We start from the raw sequence: 22,779 nt of genomic DNA, 5'->3' as shown, positions 1-22,779 counted from the left end.
CTTAAATGCCTTAAATATGAATCCCTCACCAGAAATAATTTCATCATCTGTGCCATCTGCTTCTCCCAGAAAGTCACTCCTTGTCATTGCCAGTTTGGGCAGGTTTTATCATCGAACCACTTTTAAGTTCATTTATTGCCCTAGCTGTCCTCTCTTTGTTCTATATAGGATAGATAGTGATCTGGTCATTCATTCATTCATACTTTAGGTTTAGAATATGTTATCAGTGCTCAGCTATCAAGCACACTCCTTAGTATAAATAAACCATTAAGATAGAATTTGGCTCAAACTAAGGAAGATATATGCATACAATATGTATGAGGAAAATAAAATAGATCATCCACCAGAGCATCCCCAAAGCCAAGACCTTCTCCTTCCTTCCCATAAAACAAAGCAGTGTTTGATGTTTACAAAACTGATAATAGCCTGAAGTCTGTCAAGGTTGAAATTTAGCCAACAACTTGCACTCTGTTTCCCTAGCCTGGATAAACAAGTCGATGTCAGTGTAAAGGTCAGTAGAATGTTTTATCTAAATCTACAAAAGAGTCTTGGGACACCTTAAAGACTAACACATTTATTACAGCAGAGGTTTGGATGGACTACAGTCCACTTCATTTGATGCATGGAGTGTTATCCCAGAACAGGCATGTTACTATATACAATCATGATTGCTTGGAAAGGGAGGAAAATGGAGATAGCAACGGTAAAGGTCAGGGAACAAAATGACCATGCCTTTTACATTTCATCTTCATCTGGCTTCCTCTTTTACTATTTTCCTTTCCCTTCCTCCCACCTACCTTCCAACCATGGCGCTTTTCCTTCTATTATTCCCTTGTAATATCCAAGACCTCTACAAAACCACACTATCCAACCATGCAGACATTATTTAATAAAAACCATACCTACGGTATTGGGGTTGGGGATGGATTCTCTCTAGAAGAATCTGGGTTGTCTCTGAAGGATTGTCCAGTCTTTATTTAGATTAGATGAAGAATCATTCATAGCAGGGGGTGGGTTCCTGCCGGCATTACTGCCGGTTCGGCACAGCATTTGCACCCAAAAAAAAGGTCTGCGCATGTGCACGACGTTAGGAAAGGGAAAAAAATAAATTTTTGCAATGAAGATTGTTCTGCGTATGTGCAGAAATGAAAATAAAGATAGCGCCATCACCGATAGAACTGGTTCGGGAGTGTGGCAGGCCGAGTTACTACCTACTAGGCCGAAACAGTCCAAACCGGTAGGAACCTACCTCTGATTCATAGGGAGAAGGACATTTTATACATTTCTCTCAGTAATTAAAAGATTTGTTTCTTTGCTTATTTATTTCATGTCTGGCAACAGACTGATGAGTAGGCACATCAATTACCTGATCACAATCTCTTGCTAGTTATAGAAAAATACATTTTCTTTCTACTAGGGTATTACAGTATTATTATTTATAACCTCATTCCTATGCAAGTTTCATATAAATCTGTTTCCATTTAGCATTTGTTTCTCCTCAGCAATTCATTTTTTTTCCAGTAATATAAAAGTGGCCACTCCAATCCCAGCTATATACACTAGAGCTATGTGCTTCTAGTTGCACAAAACATTTCTTTATGAATGGGGGGGGAATAGGCTGAGGCAAATTATATAGAAAATAGCCACATTCTGTCAAAGTGTCATATCTGATACCTTTTAGGTCTACAAGCAGAACAGCTTACCTATCAATAATTTCCATAATATATAAATAATTAATAATTGTATCTTCCTCTCCTCATAGTTTCCAAATGATGAGAAGCTAGATTTTTCTTTGAAATGTATTTGGAAGCTGTCTTTGTATTATGGTAGGGATATTTCACCAGTCCTCCTCTTCTCACCCTCTATCTCAGATTAAGGTATAGGATAGGAGGTACCTGGCTCAACAGTAGCAATTATGAGAGGGATCTAAGCCTCCTAGTGGGCCACCACTTAAATATGAGTCAGCAGTGTGCGGCAGCTGTTAAAAAAGCAAACGCAGTCCTAATCCACATCAACAGAGGGCTAGCATTGATTAAGATCATGAGAAGTGCTAATACTGCTTTATACTGCACTAGCAAAGGCACACTTGGAATACTCTGTCCAATCCTGATCACCGTGATGCAAATAAGATGCTGAGGCCTTAGAAAGAGTGCAAAGAAGAGCAACATAAAGGATCTGCAGGATAAAGAGGAATGGTTAAGGGAACTAGGGATGTCTAGTCTAACAAACAGAAGAATTAGGGGTGACATGATAGCTGTCTTCCAACACTTGAGGGACTGCCACAGAGAGGTGGGGGAGGTCCCTTCCACCCTTAAAGGCATCTGTAATCAATCACCTATCCTTCTCCCTTCAAGAAGTTTAGCATCTCTTTCATTCAAGAAGCGCTATCAGGATGATATAGAGTATACAATTTGAGAATAGAGAGATATAGATGTTATACAGTATATTATGGACACATGTATGGTGTTTCACATGACTTCCACTCTTTATTTTCACACAATGTGAAATGTATTTCCTATCTGGTTTCATTTACAATAACCATCAGGATACACTACACTATCAGTTTCAACTATTTACAATCTTCATTTACTTTTGTTTGCCCTGATACCTATACAAATTTCATTTGAGCAACTTTCAGAAGAAGCCCTATGGCGCCACCTGCAGGGTAGTTCAAAATAGGGTTCTGTAAAGTATAGGCTTTTTCTTGAGAAATGTTCTCCTACTAAGAAAAGGTATAAAACATGGAATGTGTTAGAAGTATGGAATCAAATGTAATTACACAATGTCTGATACCATTATAACTCCAGACTGATACTCTGAGTTGCAAGCAGATTTTGAGGAGGATTAAATGTTGAAGTTCTTTCAAACGATATTTTTCCTTCTAAAATAATATACAATCACTAGGAACAAAATTGCTAAATGAATTTTCGCTATATGAGTACCCATTCTTAATATAGTTCTTTCATACTTTGTGAAATAATTTGAAGTATTTTTTTAAAAGTTCCCCTAACTTAAAATTAAAATTGTTTTCATCTTATGATAAAAATGTAACCAAACAATGCAATATTGGACAATCTTTTGAACTTGGTGAAAAAATTAGCCTTTAGTACTATCTTTTTTGGGCCGGGACCAGTGGTGAGTTGCAGGAGGTACGCCCTGGTACGGGCGTACCAGAGCCTGCCCGGAGCACCGGGTACTGTTCCGGTACGTGCTCCAGAGGGCCCACCCGCCTGCCCGAGCTCCTTACTGGTCTTTTAAGTCTTCGGCTCTTCCACACACACGCATGGTGCGTACAGCGCCTGCGTGATGCACCGCTGAGCAGCTGGAGCATCATGGGGGCTCCCGGAGGTGCTAAGATGCATGCGTGTTGCGCACATTCATTTGGACGCCGCTGGGCCCATTCCAACCGTATCGGTTGGAACGGGATCTTGAACCCACCACTGGCCGTGACATATTTTAAATGTTGAAATCATATAAGCAGATTCACAGCATTACTGCTTGAGACTTGCCTGATTACAAAACGGCTGTCATCAGTCTAGCGAGCAGGTCAGTTACAAAACAACAGACTAAATTTCAGACTCAATTGTTGTTACTAGTTGTGAAGTCATATCCAACCCATCGTGACCCCATGGACAATGTTCCTCCAAACCTTCCTGTCCTCTGCCATCCTCTGGAGTCCATTTAAGCTCACACCTACTGCTTCATCTTCAGGATCTGGCCTTCTAAAGAGCAGTCAGAGTTGATCTCCTCTAGGACTGACCGGTTTGATCGCCTTGCAGTCGAAGGGACTCACAGGAGTCTTCTCCAGCACCATAGTTCAAAGGCCTCAATTCTTTGGCGCTCAGCCTTTCTTATGGTCCAACTTTCACAGCCATATGACTGGGAAAACCATAGCCTTATAGAATTCTAGAAGATGCTAATAGAGGCATCACAATAATTTCTACTACCATAATAACTCAAATTAAGAAACTGATATATGCTACAGCTTTTGTAATCAAAATGCAGTGTACAAATAAACTTTGATTTATGACCACAATTGAGCCCAAAATTTCCATTGTTAGGCAAGACAGTTGTTACGTTTTGCCCCAATTTATAACTTTTCTTGCCACAGTTGTTAAGTGAAAACTATAGTTGTTAAGTTAGGAACACAGTTGTTAACTGAATCAGGCTTCCCCACTGGCTTTGTCAAAAGGTGGCAAAAGGTGATCACATGATCCCAGGATCTTGCAAGTGTCATAAATACATTCCAGTTGCCAAGTGTCCGAATTTTGATCAGGTGACCATGGGAATGCTGCAACAGTCATAAATGTGAAAAGTCACCAGTCACTTTTTTCAGTGCCACTGTAACTTCAAATGATCACTAAACAAATGGTTGTAAGTCAAACATTACCTGTGTACCAAGGTGATGCGCTGTCCCCACTGCTACTCTGCATAGTCTTAAACCCCCTTAGCCAGATAATCAGAAGAACTGGATAAGGATACAAGTTCAAGAGCGGAACTACCACCAGCACCTCCTATTACGTAGATTACATCAATTTGAACACGAAGAGTGAACAAGATATCGATTTGCTGATCCACCTAACATAATCTATAGCAGCAGTCGCCAACTGGTGGTCCATGGACCACTGGTGGTCCACAAGAACATTTTGGTGGTCCGCAGAATTTTTTTTTATATTGCACTAAATCAGAGATCCTCAGACTACGGCCCCTGGGCCAGATACATGCAATGAACATTTGTGCTGCTGCAGAGTCTCTTCCTTTGGGGTCTTTTTGTGTGGGTCGGAGGGGGGCAGAAATTCCGACTTGGGCTCTGCTTCAGCCTGCTGGGGCTTTGGGCGAAGGCTGGAAGGAAGCACCGCTGGTGGCGAAGAGCCAGAGGACTTTGTTCCAGTGGGACTGAATCATGGCCTGGTACTGGCTGACCAACTCAGCCCGCTGAGCCTCCAGGCGCCGGTACCTGGCCTTGCACCCCTGCAGGTCTCCCCTCTGCTTGGAAAGCCTATGCTCATAGTCCTCAGTGAGGTGCTTCTACTAAGCCTCCTTCTCGGTCAGATCCAATTTGAACTGTGCTGTTTTGCCAACTCTTTCTCATGGTGGCTGCTTAGCGCCAACAACTGCTTCCTGTTGGGGCCCTAAGGAGCCCGGGCAGAGAGGCGAAGAGTGGCTGAGTGGCAGTCACATTACCACCTAACCACGCCCACCCAGCTGATCATTAGGCAGATCACATTAGTGATCTGTGGGATTAAAAAAATGAATTTAGTGGTCCTTGAGTCCTAAACGTTGATGACCCCTGATCTATAGTCATGGTGTCATTTGGACTAGAGAAGTGTGGCCGGATTGTAGTCAAGAAAGGGAAAGTAGCTAAGACTGATGGGGTGGAACTACCAACATAGAAGACATACAGACCAGTTACAAGTTCCTTGGTGTCCCATAATTACATGGGAACCACGATGAGGAGCCAAGAAAGACAGCAACATCCAATTACCACTGAAGAATCAAACAGGTCGTCAAGAGTCAGCTCAGGGGAAAGAACAAGATCCATGCCATCAATGTGTATGCCCTGCCAGTCCTCAGACACCCTGCCAGTGTAGTGAGTTGGCCAAAAAAGGACTTTGAAGCTTCCACCCCAAGTCCAACACCCTGAGACTGTACACCAACTGGAAATGGGGCAATCAGGATTTGGCAAGTGTCAAAGCTACTGTCATGGATAAAACCCAGAGCATACAGGAGCCCTCATTGTATTGTGACACTACTGTTAAAAAGTGGAATTAAATTAAAATATAATATAATAATATTAATATTTAATATTAATATAATTCTCTATCCTACAGGGAAATGTGTCCCATAGAGTACAGGTAGCCCTCAATTTACTACAGTTCGCTCAGTGACCGTTCAAAGTTACAACGGCACTGAAAAAGTGACTTATGACCATTTTTCACACTTATGACTGTCGGCAGCATCCCCACAGTCATATGATTGACATTCAGATGCTTGACAACATTTATGATGATTGCAGTGCCCCTTTTGCGACCTTCTGACAAGCAAAGTCAATGGGGAAACCAGATTCACTTTAAAACCACGTTACTAATTTAACAAATGCAGTGAGAAGAGTCATAAAATGGGGGGAAACTCATTTAACAAATTCCTCACTTAGCAACATAAATTGTGGTCATATGTTGAGGACTACCTGTACATTTGTTCCTACAAGAAATGTGCCTGTCAGGTTACACCGACAGAAAAGAAGTCCACAAGTAAGACAGCCCAGTGGTCTTATTTAAGCGGTGGGGTTTCCCCCCCCCCCCCAATCTTGGCAATGCTGGGGAATTGAGGGAGCTTGAAAACCACACATCTTAAAATTGCCGAGGTTGAAAATCACTGTTCTAGCATATCAAAGCGTATTTATGAATCCCTGTTTTTTCAAAGACAAGCTGAGATGCTACCCTTTCCACTCATTCGCCCACCCGTTTCCCCCACCCACCCGAAGTAGCAGCTGACATTCACCCGTCCCAATCCCAGCAGAGGCGCGCATCAATCCTCCTGGCCCGAACTGCTCCTCGCTTCCACCAGGGGCGCTCTCCGATGTCAAAGACCCCGTGCACGTGCGCTTTGTTTTGGTGACCGCAAGAGACAGAGTGAGAGAGGGCGGGGGGAAGAGAGAGAGAGAGAGAGAGACAGAGAGCCGTTCGTGGGGATTAGCGCGCTTGCGCATACCGGCAGGTCGCGCCCCGAAGGGCGGAACGAAGAGAGGGAGGAGCTACGTGCGCAGGCGTAGAGGGCACGTTTCCGTGCGGGAGTTGGAAGTCCTTGCCCTCCCCCTCCGCTCCGTCCTCTCTCCTGGGTGCCTAATTAGAGGAGTGGTGGAGGGAAGGGCCAGAGGTGGAGCCTCGAGTCGGGAACCTGACTGAGACGCGGGCGGCCTCTGTTTCCCGGGTGGCGTCAGCGGCGCTCCCAAAATGTCGCAGACGGCCATGTCCGAGACCTACGGTACGGAGCGGTAGCCCGGGGTTGAGCTGGGAGGGAGGGAGGGAAAGGAGAGGGTCCGCGGAGGGTCTGCTTCCTTTGCTACCGAGAGAGCTACGGGAAGAAAACAGGTTCATTAAAAAAACGGGGCGCCAAGCGCTACGTCCAGAGGAAGAACCTTTCCATTGGTTTGCCGGGAATGGGCTCTGCGTAATAAAGCCGCCCTTCTGTTTTCTTTGAACGAGCGTGAAGCTGCTTCTTCACCCCAGCGATAGGATCGCACCTGGAGACATGAAAGCCTCGCGCATCTCTTCCCGGGCTTCTCCCCTTTGGAGCAGGCAGGGGAAGAGTTTCAGCTCTTCCCTAGTAAGCAAGCAAGGTAGAGAGGGGTAGAGCTGGGGGAGACCTTGGCAGCTTCCTTGAAGCTGGGTTTTTACAAATAACAGGTGGTCCTTGACTTACCACCACAATCCCGCCCAACGTTTCTGTGCTTAAGTGAGTTGTGCTGCGTTTTACGACCTTTCTTGCCACAGCAGTTAAGCGAATCACAGCAGATGTTCAGTTAGTAACACTAAAGGAATCTAGCTTTCTCAGTTGATTTTGCTTGTCAAAGGGTTGCAAAAGCTAATCACTCAACCCCGGGAGGGACATAGTAACAGTCATAAGTATGAACTAGTTGCTGAGCGTCTGAATTTTGATCACATGGTCACGGGGATGCTACGAAGGTCGTAAGTGTGAAAAATGGTCATAAGTCACATTGTTCAGTGCCGTTGTAACTTTGAACGGTCACTAAACGCAGTGTAAGTTGAAAACTACCTGTAGTCAAAACTGTGATTCCTTACATTTTGACCTGTTTGATTTATCACCCTTCTATCCCCAGAGTAGGTTAGTTGCTTTCAACCTTTTCTAATAACCCATGATCCACTTTCCACCAAGCAATGCATTCAGAAATGAAGTTTACCCATTGTGGTGGTGTTCTGGTAGCAATCTATCTTGGGTTAGAGAAAGACTGTGACCCAATAGTATATCTCACCCAATAGTTAAGATTGCTGTTATCACTACTACTTTAAAGAAAATTGCCACACTGTTAGGTAGTGGTTTGGACCGTGAAAAATAAGGTTATGAAATATAGTTCTGGGTGAAGTAGAAGTCTCCAGCTAATGTAACTTAGACTTCCTTCTAAGGCTCCTTAAAAATGCTTAATCCTGTGTGTGCAGTAATTGTAGCAATGTAGTAAGCTCTGTGTTTGTAAAGGAATTTAGAGCTGACCTTGTGGAAGATAAGAAAAAGCTACTAAAGGGGGAAAGGTAGGAGCTGGCCATTAATACAGCTTGAAGGAGAAATCACACAGTTCGGAGGTAGAGGGAGGCCTGCATAAGAGATTTAAAATAGTTTAGTATAAGATAGTCACAACAAAATTGAACAGTCTTTCAGAGTATTGTTATTCTGTCTTGCCACAATAAAGAGCACTCCTTGAAGTCATGACATACTTGTTATTGACTCAAAGAACTGCCCTAAGGACTTGACAATATTGTAAACTTTTACTCAGTGTCCTGTATGTACTCAAGGAAGCCAAATTACTTCAGTACATAACTTTTCTTAGCAAAGATTATTGGTTTACAATTGTTTTGTGTTTAGTGATAAGATACAGATCTGACCATTATATAAGCTCAAATGCTGTATTTGTAAAGGAGTAATTTCTATGCCTCATACAAATGGGAAAATGGTTAATGACAACAATAGATTTTAAATGCAGTGTATGTGATGTTCTTACAGGATAACAAGCTCAGAATGAAAGAATACTATGTATAATGAAGAGAATAAGAAAACGAATATGAATTAAATGCTATTCAAGTTTATTAGGATACAAAAGCCTAACTGTCTGCATAAAATAAATGCCACGTGTTCCAAGTTTACTTCATTCACTTTCCTGAACAAAGCAGTACTGTAGTTTCATTGCTAAGTGTCATATATTGCCATAACTCAATCCTCTTGGCAGTTAAAGTAAATTGTTGGAAGTGCTATTCAGAGAAAAAGTTTTTGCTGCATCTTTTTTTTTTTTTTTTTTTGCTATATCAGAATTTTTCATTAATATTTGTTCTGCTTATAAGTAGCTAGGCTTCTGGGAACTAGTATCCTATTCTAGAGGCATAACCTCTTTGTTTTCACATCAATGTGCATAATCCATGATCTTAAAATATGCATTGAAATTCTAGAGGATTGCATACTGAGTTGGAATCCATTGGAGGTGTTTGTACATTTTATTATAGCTTGAAGGTCTGGAAGCTTAACTTAACTTAACTTTATTGGATTTTTAGACCGCCCCTCTCTCAAAAGAGACTCGGGGCGGTGTACAGTCACATTAAAACAGTTAGACAGTAAATATACATGTTATAAGTATACAATAAATAAATTAAACGTAGGACATAAGAAGAAAAATATTGTCACCTAAGCAAACTTCAGTTGAAACACTCTGATTTTTACCACTTTTTTTCTATATTTTCATATTCAAATCTAATTTGAAAATCTAGTGTCCCATACTCAAATGTAGTTTCAGATTTTCAGATCGTGTTTTAAAGTTATTGTGGGGAGGTGGAGTGGAAGGAGACATTCTCTTAGTAAAATGAGTTAATTCATTTTGGGAACTTTGTACAGTAACAAAACACAACCGATAACCATGGAGCAAAACTATTCAAAGCTAGCAGAAGTTTCTGTTTCCTGGTTTTAAGTTTTATTATTGTACCTACAAATTTTCTAGAAATGGCCTACTGCATGCACACTGTTTTGTTTCGCTTCTGTCCCTTCCCATCTGATTTCTTTCATGAGGTTGCATTCCTGGTGTTTATATATACTTTTAGGTGAAGTATATTTATAATTCTGAAAGAATAAAACCATAAAAAGTTTAAGTTTAAGAAAACTGACATATCAAATAATACATTCATGAAATGTGGTATAAAATTATATTTTTGCTTGCTGATTTATGATATGTGAATTTATGTATGTATGGTTGCCACAAAGAAGGTAGGGTCAACCTATTCTCCAAAGCACCTGAAGGCTGGACAAGAAGCAGTTGATGGAAACTAATCAGGGAGAGATCCAACCTAGAACTAAGGAAAAATTTCCTGATAGTGAGAACAGTAAAGCAGCGGAACAACTTGCCTCCAGAAGTTTTGAATTCTCCAACACTGGAGGTTTTTAAGAAGATATTAGAGAACCATTTGTCTGAAATGGTACAGGATTTCCTGCCTGAGCAGAGGTTGGACTGTAAGACCTCCAAGGTGCTTTCCAACTCTGTTCTTCTGAATAATTCAAAAACAGCTTTAAATTTTAAATTATTTAGGGGAATTATTTTTAACTTTAGAGAGTTATATGTTTAATACTTCTTTTTCAATATTCCAAATTTTATCATTCCAAATATTATGTAAAAGTTTAATGGCTATATTTTACAGACTTCATGTTTCTAAAATATATTTTATCATGAACATTTGAGCTTTTGGGAAATGAAAATACATTTAGCACACAAAATCCTTCTTGGGGATTTTTTGTCCCAAGTCAACAATGTCTTGAAACTCAAAGCACTTTTGTCATTAAGGGGGGGGAAAGAATAAGCTTTGTAATGAAATGCCTTTTAGAGCTTCCTTCCCCATCTGGTTGAACCATTTAAACAACCAAGGCAATAAGTTCTGTGAATTGCTTTCTTTGTCAAGAAACCTTATCTATTTTGAAAGAGTATTAGTGAATCCAGTAATTTGGGGAAAATAGTGTTTGGTCATGTAGGCCAAATGACATGCAAGAAAGGCTTCTGGCAAGAGTGGCAACAAATAAGACAGAAAGTATGCCACATTCCTTTGCCTGGTGTCTAGTGGTTCCATGGCAGTGAACCCAGGAACTATCATAAATTATGGTGCCAATGTAATTAACTCTTTGCGTATTTTCAAGATAATCAACTAAAGTCATAAAAAGAATGCAAAGTAAAGCACAACTTCAAAATTTAGGGCAACGATTTTACCTATATTAATTTGCCTTTGAAAAAAAAGTTTGATGCAATCTTTCAGGTTGACTGCATCACTGAGTGGAGCTAGGATGAAGGATTTTTTTTTAAATGCACAGATGCGTTCCACATTAAATAGTCCTAGAATAATTCATTTTAAATGTCCATACGTTCTGAAGGATATTTCTGTTAGGAAATGCATTAAATGCTGCCAATTCTGATTAAAAATAAGGATTTCCTTTATATATATTTCAGCAAAGTTCGTCAGAGAATTTTTCAAGCAGGTCAAGTGATCAAATCTTACTAAATAAATTTTCTAATAAAAGATTGTCTGAGCATTTCCATTTGTGAGCATTAACTCTCATTAGAAGCAGGAAATCATTGGTTTTGTGTTTCATAACTTTATTCCTGCCGTTAAATATACATATGTGTGTGTGTTGTACACCCTAAGCTTGCTGTAAATTTGATTGGTTATTACTATCATGCTAAAGCCCTGCCTCCGAAATTTTTGAAACTATCCCATTCCTGCCAAAAATGGAGGAACATTCCTGTTTGATGACAACCTTCTAATACCTTGCAGCCTTTGTAATAGGTATTTGTGAGATTCTTGTAGGGGCCAAATGTCACTGATCTAAAATAGATGTCTTAAAATGATCTAAATATTTGTCATGTTGAGGCAGATAAGAGTGAAATAGCATAATTCAATTGCCTGCTTTCATTCTGGCTTCCAGACTTCTTTCATTCCTAGTTTTGGCTTAATTATATCAGTTTCTAACAAAACTGGATAAAATTTTGATACTGTTCCTTTGCATGAAATAGTTGATAATTTTTGTAAAAATTAGATAGTGAGCAGTTTAACAATTTCCAGGCCTTTCTTAATTCATAAAAATGAATTTGCTTGAGACTAGAATAACTATGGCAAATCTTTATTTTTTTTAAAAAAAGCTTTCATTCTGTATAAACCAAAAATGTAATAAATACATGCAACAAATGAAAAACAACTTTCCCCATCTTTATACCAATTAATGCCAACCAATGACATGTTTTAACATTTCAGTCATTTTAATAGAGGAAGTTCACTGTAGACAAGATTGTTATCTAAATAAGGCAACCACTAGTTTTCTCAATAAGTTAATATATTAGCTCTTTAAAATGAGAAATAGCCAAGTATTTTATAATCAGGGTGTGAGGATGGGGTTTTTTTTTTAAAAGCTGTACCTCCATTAATTTTTGTGCAAATATAAATGTATGTTTGTATTTTACACCAAGCTTTTGATTAATTATATGCCATCAATTGTCAGTGACTAGGTAAATTTTGTTAATGAAGATCTTTTCCTAACCTGGTCTTTCAACAATCCATTCAACACCTCTGTAGCCGAGTCCATCTACTTTACTCCTGGTTGTCCTCTTGTTAAAATATGTGCTTGAGTGGCATGATATCTATTGAGTATCACTATTGATTATTTCTATTACAATGTCTTTGTGAAAGAGCTACTGAATTACAGCTCAGCAGTTTTTCTATTCAGTATTCTTGTGATATGTTTTTAAGACAAAAGAAAATAACAGTTATAGTATGGGTCTATATTTAAAGATACTAATAGGTGAATCTTGTTTACAGATTTCCTCTTTAAGTTTTTGGTCATTGGAAATGCTGGAACTGGCAAATCCTGTTTACTTCATCAGTTTATTGAGAAGAAATGTAAGTAAAATTGTATTATTATTTTTTGCAGCCAAATCCTATCTACTTTGGAATTTGTGAGCAGTAGCATTTTATTAATCATCATCATATTTCTTAAAAGTACTATTAATGAAGTATGCCAGAAAACTATAAACATGGTTGTAGAAGGGTCTGATTTATTCCAATTAGTTTCTATTTGACTTTGTGAGATCATCCAGAGCTGATCTCCTGTCTTCATTAACAGAGCAGGATATATGACCTTACAAGTCAAAACACAATCTATGGATGTATATTCAAAGGATTGTAGGATAATGCACACATTTCATTTGTATATCATTATGATTTGAGTGAAAGCATGATAGAAGTGGTTTTAAGTATAGATTGATTATATTCAGAAACTTTAAAAGCATCTTAAGGCAGAAAAAAAATCAAATATTGAAATCCTTAACCATCCAAGATGAGGCATGGCATGTAGTGGGGGATTTTAGTTGCTCCAGTATTCGTTGGGAGAGAAACTCTACCAAGTATAACCTTTCCAAGAATGCCCTGCCTTGTCTGGCTAACAACTTTCTCCTTCAAAAGGTAGAAGGGACCCCAAGAGTGTCAGCAATTTTTGACTTGGTGCTAAATAACAGGAAGTCTTAGGCAAGGAAAAGCAAGTGGCAGGAACATTTGAATGTCTTTTGTTGGAGTTTGCTGGAATTTGTGTGATAAGAGAAACTAAAACCGTATGTAATGATCATGATTTGGACTTGAAGAAAGCTAGTAGTTAGGCAGAGAGAGAGATCAACTACTAGTCTGCACCTTTATGACTAATGGCAAATTTGAATTGGGTCTCTTGAACCAATCTTAATGCTACAACACATCAGCATATTTCTGTGTTCAAAACTTGTTCATCTAAGTAAATTTTAAGAATTCAACATGATAAAAAAAATAGAAATAGCAGAAATGACTGTTAGCAAATGTGATAGCTCAATACACTTGTTTCTTGTAAAAAAACATTTTTCATTTAATAGCCCAAAGTTAAAAACACTGTCCTGTTATGATCTATTACTCAGATTTATATTCTGTCCAGAATGCTTACAAATGTAATGTCTTACTATTCATGTTTTCTTCTGATAATTAGCTTTTAAAATACTAGCAAAAGAAAGATGTTCTATTCTTTATAAATTCATAATGGCTTTTGGTCTAAGTTTAATTCAGTTTCCAAGAATCTAATTACTATATGAATCAACAAATTAAGATAGTGACTTTATTATCATGACAACCTTTATGTAATATATATTTATATTGTAATAATAGCACAATTTCCATTTGTAGAGTTTTTTTTTTTTAATTTTCCATTTATTTCTTTTTCCTGGCTTCAAAAGTTCCATAATGTTTGCATCCGTACACTGAGAAAGGCATAACCTATTATGACCCTGCCTTTTTAACCGGAGTTGAGTACTAATTAAGTTTTTTTTTCTGTTATAGTCAAAGATGACTCAAATCACACTATAGGAGTGGAGTTTGGTTCAAAGATAATAAATGTTGGAGGCAAATATGTAAAACTGCAGATATGGGATACAGCTGGACAAGAACGGTTCAGGTATAATTTCCTGTTAAATAAGGAAAAGCAATTCCAAGATATAGGTGTTTTCAGTATTTCTGTTAAAGTGAAGGCTACTTTCTTCTTGTAACTTTATAACATTTTTATAGCCAACCAAAACATAGTTGTATTGATAGAACAGTAATGACAATAGGCTTTATGTCACTTCAGCATGGCTGAATAACACTAGAAAATGCTATAACTAGCAAATGAGGTTTGTAAAGGCATTGCTATTATCTGAGAAATTCTGACCCAGTCCAGCTAAAAGGAAACACATCTGGGAAGTTAATAATGCTGTCATTAGTCAAATTCTATATAAGACGGATGGCTATGTAAGTGTTTTAAATAAATATATAAATTTAAATGGTGGCGTAAGTAAATGTCTAACTCTAGTTTTGTCTTGCAAGTACAAACCGAAACAAGCACTGTAGTTTGTGCTTGCAATTTTAGCATTGCACAGAACTCAAATTTCTATCCTTTTAAGTATACCGTGGGTTTTTTTCTTCACAGATCAGTAACACGAAGCTATTACAGAGGTGCTGCAGGTGCTTTGCTTGTTTATGATATCACCAGGTAAAAGCAAAATGCTAATCTTTTTCCTTCTGTTCAATCATGTCTGATTCTCCGAGACTTCCAGGACAAGTCCCTGCAGGTTTTTTCCCCCACAAGGTTTTTCAGAAGTGGTTTGCCATTGCCTCCTTCCTAGGTCTGAAAGTGACTGCCCAGGGCCACCCAGTTTCTTCACACCCAAGGTGGAACTAGAATTCACATCTTAGGCACAGCTAAAATCTGGGTAACCCTTTCATATTCTTCAGGGGATATGGAATTTCCTTACAGCTAATATGTATTCTGCACATAAACTGAAATATCAAGGGAGTAGACACTGCCTATACACTTCCTCTCTAAGTTGGTTTCACAATCTATATATATATATATAAATGGGGTATGTTCCAGCATAACTCTGGAATGCCTCGAGGAATTTCAAGCAAACTTGGTACATAGATGACTTACTCTCTGGAAAAAAATACTGTGTGGGTAAGACACTCCTAACCCCCCTCCAGGTTTCTACTGTATTGTAAAATGGCTTCTACTGTACAGTGCAGTGGAGTTGCCATGGTAACAGCTTCACAGTAACTCCACAAGTAGGTTCCCTCTGGTAAGGGGGAAAATCCAAAATTAGAAATTGCTTTTTATCCGGATATTTTCCCCCTATAAATAAATACCTGTATAATGCCAGGTTTTCAACTAGTCTTCTATAAAGTAACTTCATTTCAAATTTGCTCCCTGCCCCCATGCTTTTAACAATTAGCAATACAGGTGGTTCTGGTCTATGATAAGGAAGTCTGTTTAAAACCTCCCATGTATGTATATTGTTTAAACCCTCCTATGTATGTAATTGCATCCATGGATCTATTTGGACAGTTCTGTCAAATAGATAAAACTTCTATGGATTATGTTTTATTTGTTTCTGAGAACTTTATTTGATGTAACGTCTCATCAGAAATTTCCTCAGTTCTTTGATCCTAGTTTTACTCTTAGGATGTCGGCTTTCTCTTGGGAACTGAATAAAATAGAAGATATACAGTCTGGAATCATAGCTGAAAGCATTGGATCAACATTCAATTAGTTGCTTCTTGATCTAGCTCTTATGGCTATCTTGCTGTTGACATAGTTTCAGTTCCCGTAGTGCATTAAACCAGGTCTCAATATAAGAATGAATATTTTTGAGACACTGCAGTCATAACTGGAAATACCTTTCAGGTATCTTATTGTGCAATTGCTTCTTTGCAGACTTCTAATCAAGTACAGCAAAATATTTCTATAAGGGTGTTTTGGGTTGCAAATATTAATACAAAATATTGTATTCTTTGATGTAGTCGAGAAACCTACAACGCACTTACCAACTGGCTGACAGATGCAAGGATGTTAGCAAGTCAGAATATTGTAATAATATTATGTGGGAACAAAAAGGATCTTGATGGAGATAGGGAAGTCACTTTCCTAGAAGCATCCAGATTTGCTCAGGAAAATGGTAAGTAGTTTTCTTGATGTCTTGTGGTTTCCTGATAAAAGGTTGTAGTGAACCCCCCCACACACACACACACATTTTCAGAGTGAAATGGAGGGTTTAGGAAAGAAATTTTATAAGCCTTTCTTATTTACGTTTTCCACACATTGCTTGTTTTTAAGTACTGTCTTCCAGCTACTTGAGTGTGTCTTTTCTGTTTAAAACAACACAAGTCTGAGTGATCATATAGGATTATGTGAATATGTGTAATGTACTTATGTGAATAGTTTGTTTTGATTACATTATGACATTGTAAGAATAGTCAGTTTGGCCTATTATTGGACTTCCTTGATCAAAGTCAGGGAGGAGAGGGAAAAGAAAAATCTTAATGAACATCCCTGGAATTTGCCTGCATATACTATACTAACCGGTTGGTCATATCCTGGTTATATTATATGCTAGTTAACCTATAATTGAGCTCTTGAGTCCAGGCTACAGCTGAAAACATTCAGGATTAAGAATAGAAAATTAAATCTAGCTAGCAGCAGGGTTCTGCAGAGAGAACCACACTACTTGAGAACATTTGTATTCGTTGTGCAGTTGCTCCCAACTCTTCACAATGTGTTCCTGCTGTGCTCCAGCTGGTGTTTAACAAATTCAATTCTATTTTGACTAGTCATGTCTTCCCAGGTAGAAGAAAGAGCCATATTAAATCAAAGCCACCCTTAAAAAGGCTTTAGCTGCTATATGTAATTTCTCCTCAGTGAGGAAGAAGGAAGCACAGTGTAGCGTAATCTGACATCCTTAGAATTTTCATAACAATATTAACTTTAGTACAATTAGTCCCCAGCTTGCAACCATAATTGAGCCTGGAATTAATGGTTGTAAAGCATTGCAGTCATTAAGTTAGTTGTCACATGTTGCCACTCGATCTTCCGACCTTTTTTGTGGTGGTCGTTAAGCAAGCACAGCAGTCATCTTGCAAATATGTATTGTCCAATGAACATTGTTTGCCAGAAACCAGAAATAATGCAAAAAACTTCAAAACATATGATCATGACCATGGAACGCTGCAAATGGCTGTAAAGGTGAGCTGGTTGCCAAGTGCCCAACATGTAATCATGTGACTGTGGAGTGGTACAGCCAGCAGAACTTTTAAAAAAGGTTGCAAGTACCTTTTGGTGGGTCCACCTGGTTGTTAAACTAGGACTACCTGTATACACACACACTCTCCCCCCCCCTCTTTTTTTCTCTCTATAAGTCAATTTGCATGTAGCACAAAGTCATGTCACATGAAATGAGTAGCCATATATAGCAAAGCAGAGCTGCATTTTAATGTTCTCCAGATATAATGCAAACAAATGCAGCTATTGGCAATGCTATTATATTTTCTCTGGGGAACACGTCGTGCTTCCAAGCAGTCCATACTGAGTATGTGTAAACATGGTTGTCTGTCTGTCCTCTGGCTTGTGTACTGTCTTCCCCATTTTGGTACACAGTATTGTTTCACTTGAAGGCATTTCATGCCGTTTAGAATATTGGAATTTACAGTACATGTGAATCTTGCTGGAAGTGATAAAGAGACCATTTTGAATGGGAGCAGAGTTTTAGAGAGAGGTTCTTGCTCAAGGCCTAGCAACTAGATTTTCCCTATATGTGTTCTAGGATCTTCTTAGTTTGAAAGATGGGTGACATTTTACTGGTTAGAATTTTCTCCTAATTGTTTTCTCCCATATAGGCTGCAGTATTGGATGCTCAGTGGGGTTTACTGATAAGTACTGTAGATATAGACAGAATTGACTTAGATATGTACAATAAGAGGAATTGGTAAAAACTGATCCGGGAAATCTTCTATGGGAAGAATATGGTGACATATACAGCATAAATATATTGCATTTAAAGCTGAAATACCATTATTGTGTCATTTTGAACACTGATCAAACACATTTCATTTTTACTGTTACAGAGTTGATGTTTTTGGAGACAAGTGCATTGACAGGGGAGAATGTTGAAGAAGCCTTTGTACAATGTGCAAGAAAGATACTTAATAAGATTGAGTCAGGTAATCATAATCCAAGTTTCATTTATTAAAATATTTTTACCTAGGATTAAATGACAATTCTGAAATGATAAAGTACTCCTGGATTAGACATGTTTTTCCTTTGTTGTAAAATTCTACCTGATAATAAACCATGTCTTGTTAAAGAAGATAAGTTGATTCAGCTATTGCCTAAATGGTCAAATTTAATGCTTTCTGTCCAAGCCATGTTATATTTATTTTCCATTACAGAAAGTACAGTATATTTTTATTTATTTATTACTTGGCTTTATTATTTTTACAAATAACTCAAGACAAGAAACATATTCAACACACCTCCCTTTTTCCTATTTTCTCCACAGCAACAAACCTGTGAGATGGGTTAGGCTAAGAGAGCGCGTGACTAGCCCAAAGTCACCCAGCTGGCTTTCATGGCTTGAGGCAGGACTTGAACTCACAGTCTTTTGCTTAGCTACTAGACCAAACCGGTTGTGCTTATAGATAGATTCATTATGTAATCTTGTATAAACGGCTTTGTCTTAAGAAAAAAAAATCCTTTAGTCAGGATAAATCTATTTTTTTTAATATATTGCTGGCAGTTTTTTTATATTACATCTGAAAACATTTAAAACAAGTATTTCTGAACTCAAACTATTGCCTAAAACATTAAGATCTGGTGCTAAGGCAAACAATCTCAGATTGTGATCATCTGCAGCTTTCATTATCATGTGCTCTCTCTCTCTTGATGTATCTCTGATCTAAGAGGAAGGAAATTGCTTTTTCGTTGCGTGACAGATCAGGCCAATGAATATTATTAAACAGTATTTAAGAAAAAAAAAATCCCACTCTCACTAATATAAATATAATTCTAGAGAAAAATGTATATGTTTTTGTTTTTAAAGTATAGGATTTGTGTGTCAATGCTATGGACATCCAAGTGTGATGGATATCTTCTTATAATTTAAATTTCATTCACAATGTTTTTTAATCTTGTGTGTGCAGGGTACGACCATATGAGGGGAAAAAATTATATTTTGTTTTATCAGGTGAACTGGATCCTGAAAGGATGGGCTCAGGAATTCAATATGGAGATGCTGCTTTGAGACAGCTAAGATCTCCACGAAGAGCACAGGCTCAGAGTGTTCAAGAATGCGGCTGTTAAAAGCAAGCAACAAAGAAACTTCTTGTTTTATGAAACATAAGGTATGTATTACCACGTTAGTATCACCTTTGCTTCAGTTTAGTACAATAAAAATAGCTTTTCCAAGGTTTTTAGTATAGATTGCAAGCATTCACGTGCATTTGCTTGCAATGCAGAAATTGATTTGTGACCTCTTGCTATTTCAGCTGAAACAGATTCATAGATTCTTCCAAAACTCTTAGGAAGCACCATTCTTTCTGACACTTTTGCAATTGATACTTCATTGGCACTTTCATATTTCTCTGTATAATTAACTAAAAACAGAAAAATCATCCTTAGCTAAAAAGAGTTAAGATTGACATTTTGATTGACATTTCCAAGCCTTTTATTTAGTATGAGTGTAGGTGCCAAAGTTGAGACAGTCAATTCAAAAAAACGTGCTTTGTGCTTACCATTTTAATCTGATTGAGATATAAGGTTGGTGATATTTCAAGTTCATCTTCATTCTCTTTTCCAATCTTCTATTCAGTTCGTATGTAGGTATGTATGTATTCAATTTCTATGGCAGCTTATCTTATAATCAAATGACTGGGTGACAAATAATCATAAAATCCAATAAACGTCTGTCTGTCTGTCTGTCTATCTATCTATCTATCTATCTATCTATCTATCTATCTATCTATCTATCTATCGTGTGTGTGTGTGTGTATGCGTATATATTATATATGTATGCATGCATGTATATGCATATGTATGTATTATGTGTGTATACATGTGTGTATGTGTGTGTATATGTATATATATGTGTATGTGTGGAGGGAGGGAGGGAGGGAGAGAATACATGTAGTGTGTCTTTATATATACAAACAACTACAAAATTTCTGTTATACTATTAGTAAGATGAAGTTAATTAAAAATCCTGTAATTTTATTCGATTTACTTGACTGCTGATCTACTCTCTTTGGACATTTTGAATATAGTCTTAATATGACTGTACATAATGTAGTACAAGTGTTCAATCTGCATTGAACTATCATTATAGGAGTCTTAACTGAGCAGCTTAGCTTTGTAAAATGTTCATCACCACTTTTTCAAGAATATATCCAAGTGGTTGGAAACAATATAGCTCATATTTACCTAAAATGTACTATAATTTAAAAACAGTGATTAATCAACATAAAAGATTCAGTAAGACCACAGTACACAATGTTTTCCACATGGAAGGGTATGTGCCTTGTCCCTTGTAGTAGTCATTATTTTTCTGTGTCACCTTTTCTTCTTGAAAATCTATTTTAATGGGTTGGATATTACGTGAAGAAATAATAACCAAATCATTCAGTGGAATTCATTCACTGTCTTTTGAATTTTTTTTTCTTTATTGATTAATGAGCTACACACAGCTTATATAACTCCAAATATATATTTTTCAGTAGTGCTAAAGGTTTATCACCTTGATCTAAAATGTGTTGTTCTTGAAATAATGATTATTCCTAAAGTATTTACATAAACACCTACGGTGATTTTAGGTACACCTACACATAATGTATGCATGCACATATAAACCCTTGACAGTGACTCACATGGAGAGTGGCATGCTGTCATAACATAGCACATAGCACCACCCCCATTTTTTTCTAATTTTAACAATAAATCTTTAAAATATTCCCTTTTTGCAACAATAAGAGTGTCGCACTTCTTAATATATGTTCAGCTGCTGGAAGGATGGGATAAGGACAGCTTACATTTTTTTTAGGTTTAAGGTATAAATATTTACTGCTGACTGCCAGCTGACTGCAATTTGGCAATCTCACCAAGCTCAACGTTAACTCCGCCTTCTGAGGTCGGTAAAATGAGGACCCAGATTGTTGGGGGCAATAGGCTGACTCTGTATACTGCTTAGAGAGGGCTGTAAAAGCACTATGAAGCAGTATATAAGTCTAAGTGCTATAGTCATCGCTATTCCTTCTAGCCTCCCCACCCTCACCCCCCAGCTGACCTTCATATCTTTACTGGCCTCCCCTCTGCTGGGCTCATCATCACAGCCATCCAAAGGGAAGAGTTGCAGCTCAGGGGCTTTTTGCACCGTTGTCAACCCCACATAACCAGCAGCCGCCACTATCCCCAGTCCCACTACACCTTGCCAGCTACTCACACACCCTCCCTCCCACCCAGCAACAACTACCTATCTGACTGCCAGCCTGCTTGCAAGGTGACTGGGACTTGCATCTTCCTGTTAACTTCCTCACTGACTGGTTGTCAGAAGCTGGCAGGAAGTAGCAACCTGACAGTAATCTTCCCCTAACAAGGACAATGGGGACAGTAAGGATTGACATCATAAAGCAATGTGGCCATGTGACATTCAGCTTTACAAGAACATTGCTTAGCAATGGAAATTCTGGACCCAATTTCATTGTTAACCAAGGCCTGCCCAGTCTCTCTACTTGGATTTGTCCATGTAGTTACCATGAGTCAAAGGCAAAAAAGAAAAAGACCCCCTAAAATGTAATTTACTGCTTAATTTTAGTAGTATAATCTATATAAACTTTGGACATTGCAAAAATATGGATTGGAGAATCACAAGACCTCGGCTTGCCCACTCTATTTTAGATATTAAGGTATCTGTAAATGTGTATATTAAGATGCCAGTATCTTAACCTTGATCGCACCGGCTAGCTTCCCCCACCCTTTTTTTTAAGTATATCTAAATTTAAATCTGTTAATACTGAAATGCTATTTATTTTTCAGCTCTCCTTTCAAGTAATTCATGGGAAAACTGCCATTGCTGCAAGAATCTGCATTTTTAGAACTCCTTTTTGATTCAACAAAACGGAACATATGGCTTTTTTTAAAAAACAAAAAAAGTACAGTGGAATGGCAGAGCAACACCGCAAAAAAAGAACATTTGATAATACAGTGGACAATATTGAGACATAAAATACCTGTACGTAAATATTTTCTGTTACATATTTGTGTTTCTTATTGTTACTTAAAAACACTGGTGTATTCACATGTATATACAACATTGTCATTAAATTTCCAAAGCATGATATACTGACATGATATTGCACTAACACTGTTTTTTTTTTTTAATTAAAATTTTAACTCTGATAGGCATTATCATGTTTCAGGGTTACTTTTGTTTTTTTTGTTTTTTACAAAGGCTTTTATTTATGAGTTGACATTGAAAGCTACTGGCATTGATTGTCAGTGTTTTATTTGCCACTTTCTATAGGGGCTTACATAAACTATTTTTTGAAAACTGTTAGGTCATATGTTTACTAATCTGCATACTGAAAAGATTTTTTTTACTGAAGCGTAATTGTTCTTGTTTCTTGAAATGCTTAAATGTATTCCAGTTTGTCAAATGTAAGCTAT

The 22,779-nt window shown here is 37.9% G+C and overlaps 1 protein-coding gene across 1 annotated transcript; it reads left to right on the top strand.

Annotated features, from left to right (window-relative positions):
- Positions 1–6,733: 6,733 nt before the first annotated feature.
- On the top strand, positions 6,734–22,459 carry RAB4A (RAB4A, member RAS oncogene family). Its single transcript, XM_081944859.1, has 8 exons — positions 6,734–6,984; positions 12,570–12,650; positions 14,103–14,217; positions 14,728–14,790; positions 16,095–16,249; positions 18,192–18,287; positions 19,310–19,466; positions 22,150–22,459. The coding sequence occupies exons 1-7, from the start codon at positions 6,954–6,956 to the stop codon at positions 19,423–19,425; spliced, it is 657 nt and encodes a 218-aa protein (XP_081800985.1). The 5' UTR covers positions 6,734–6,953; the 3' UTR covers positions 19,426–19,466; positions 22,150–22,459.
- The last annotated feature ends 320 nt before the right edge of the window (positions 22,460–22,779 follow it).

The sequence above is a fragment of the Natrix helvetica genome (genome assembly GCF_964273705.1).
Source record: "Natrix helvetica genome assembly, chromosome: 2".
Classification (NCBI taxonomy): domain Eukaryota; kingdom Metazoa; phylum Chordata; class Lepidosauria; order Squamata; family Natricidae; genus Natrix; species Natrix helvetica.
The sequence above is the reverse complement of the archived record's forward strand: the minus strand, read 5'-3'. Positions and strand labels throughout refer to the sequence as shown.

Bases quoted from the DNA above. Each gene is read 5' to 3' on its own strand.
- RAB4A (XM_081944859.1), top strand. From the start codon at position 6,954: ATGTCGCAGACGGCCATGTCCGAGACCTACG. The intron at 6,985-12,569 runs GTACGGAGCGGT...TCTTGTTTACAG, and splicing joins GGCCATGTCCGAGACCTACG to ATTTCCTCTTTAAGTTTTTG. The intron at 12,651-14,102 runs GTAAGTAAAATT...TTTCTGTTATAG, and splicing joins TCAGTTTATTGAGAAGAAAT to TCAAAGATGACTCAAATCAC.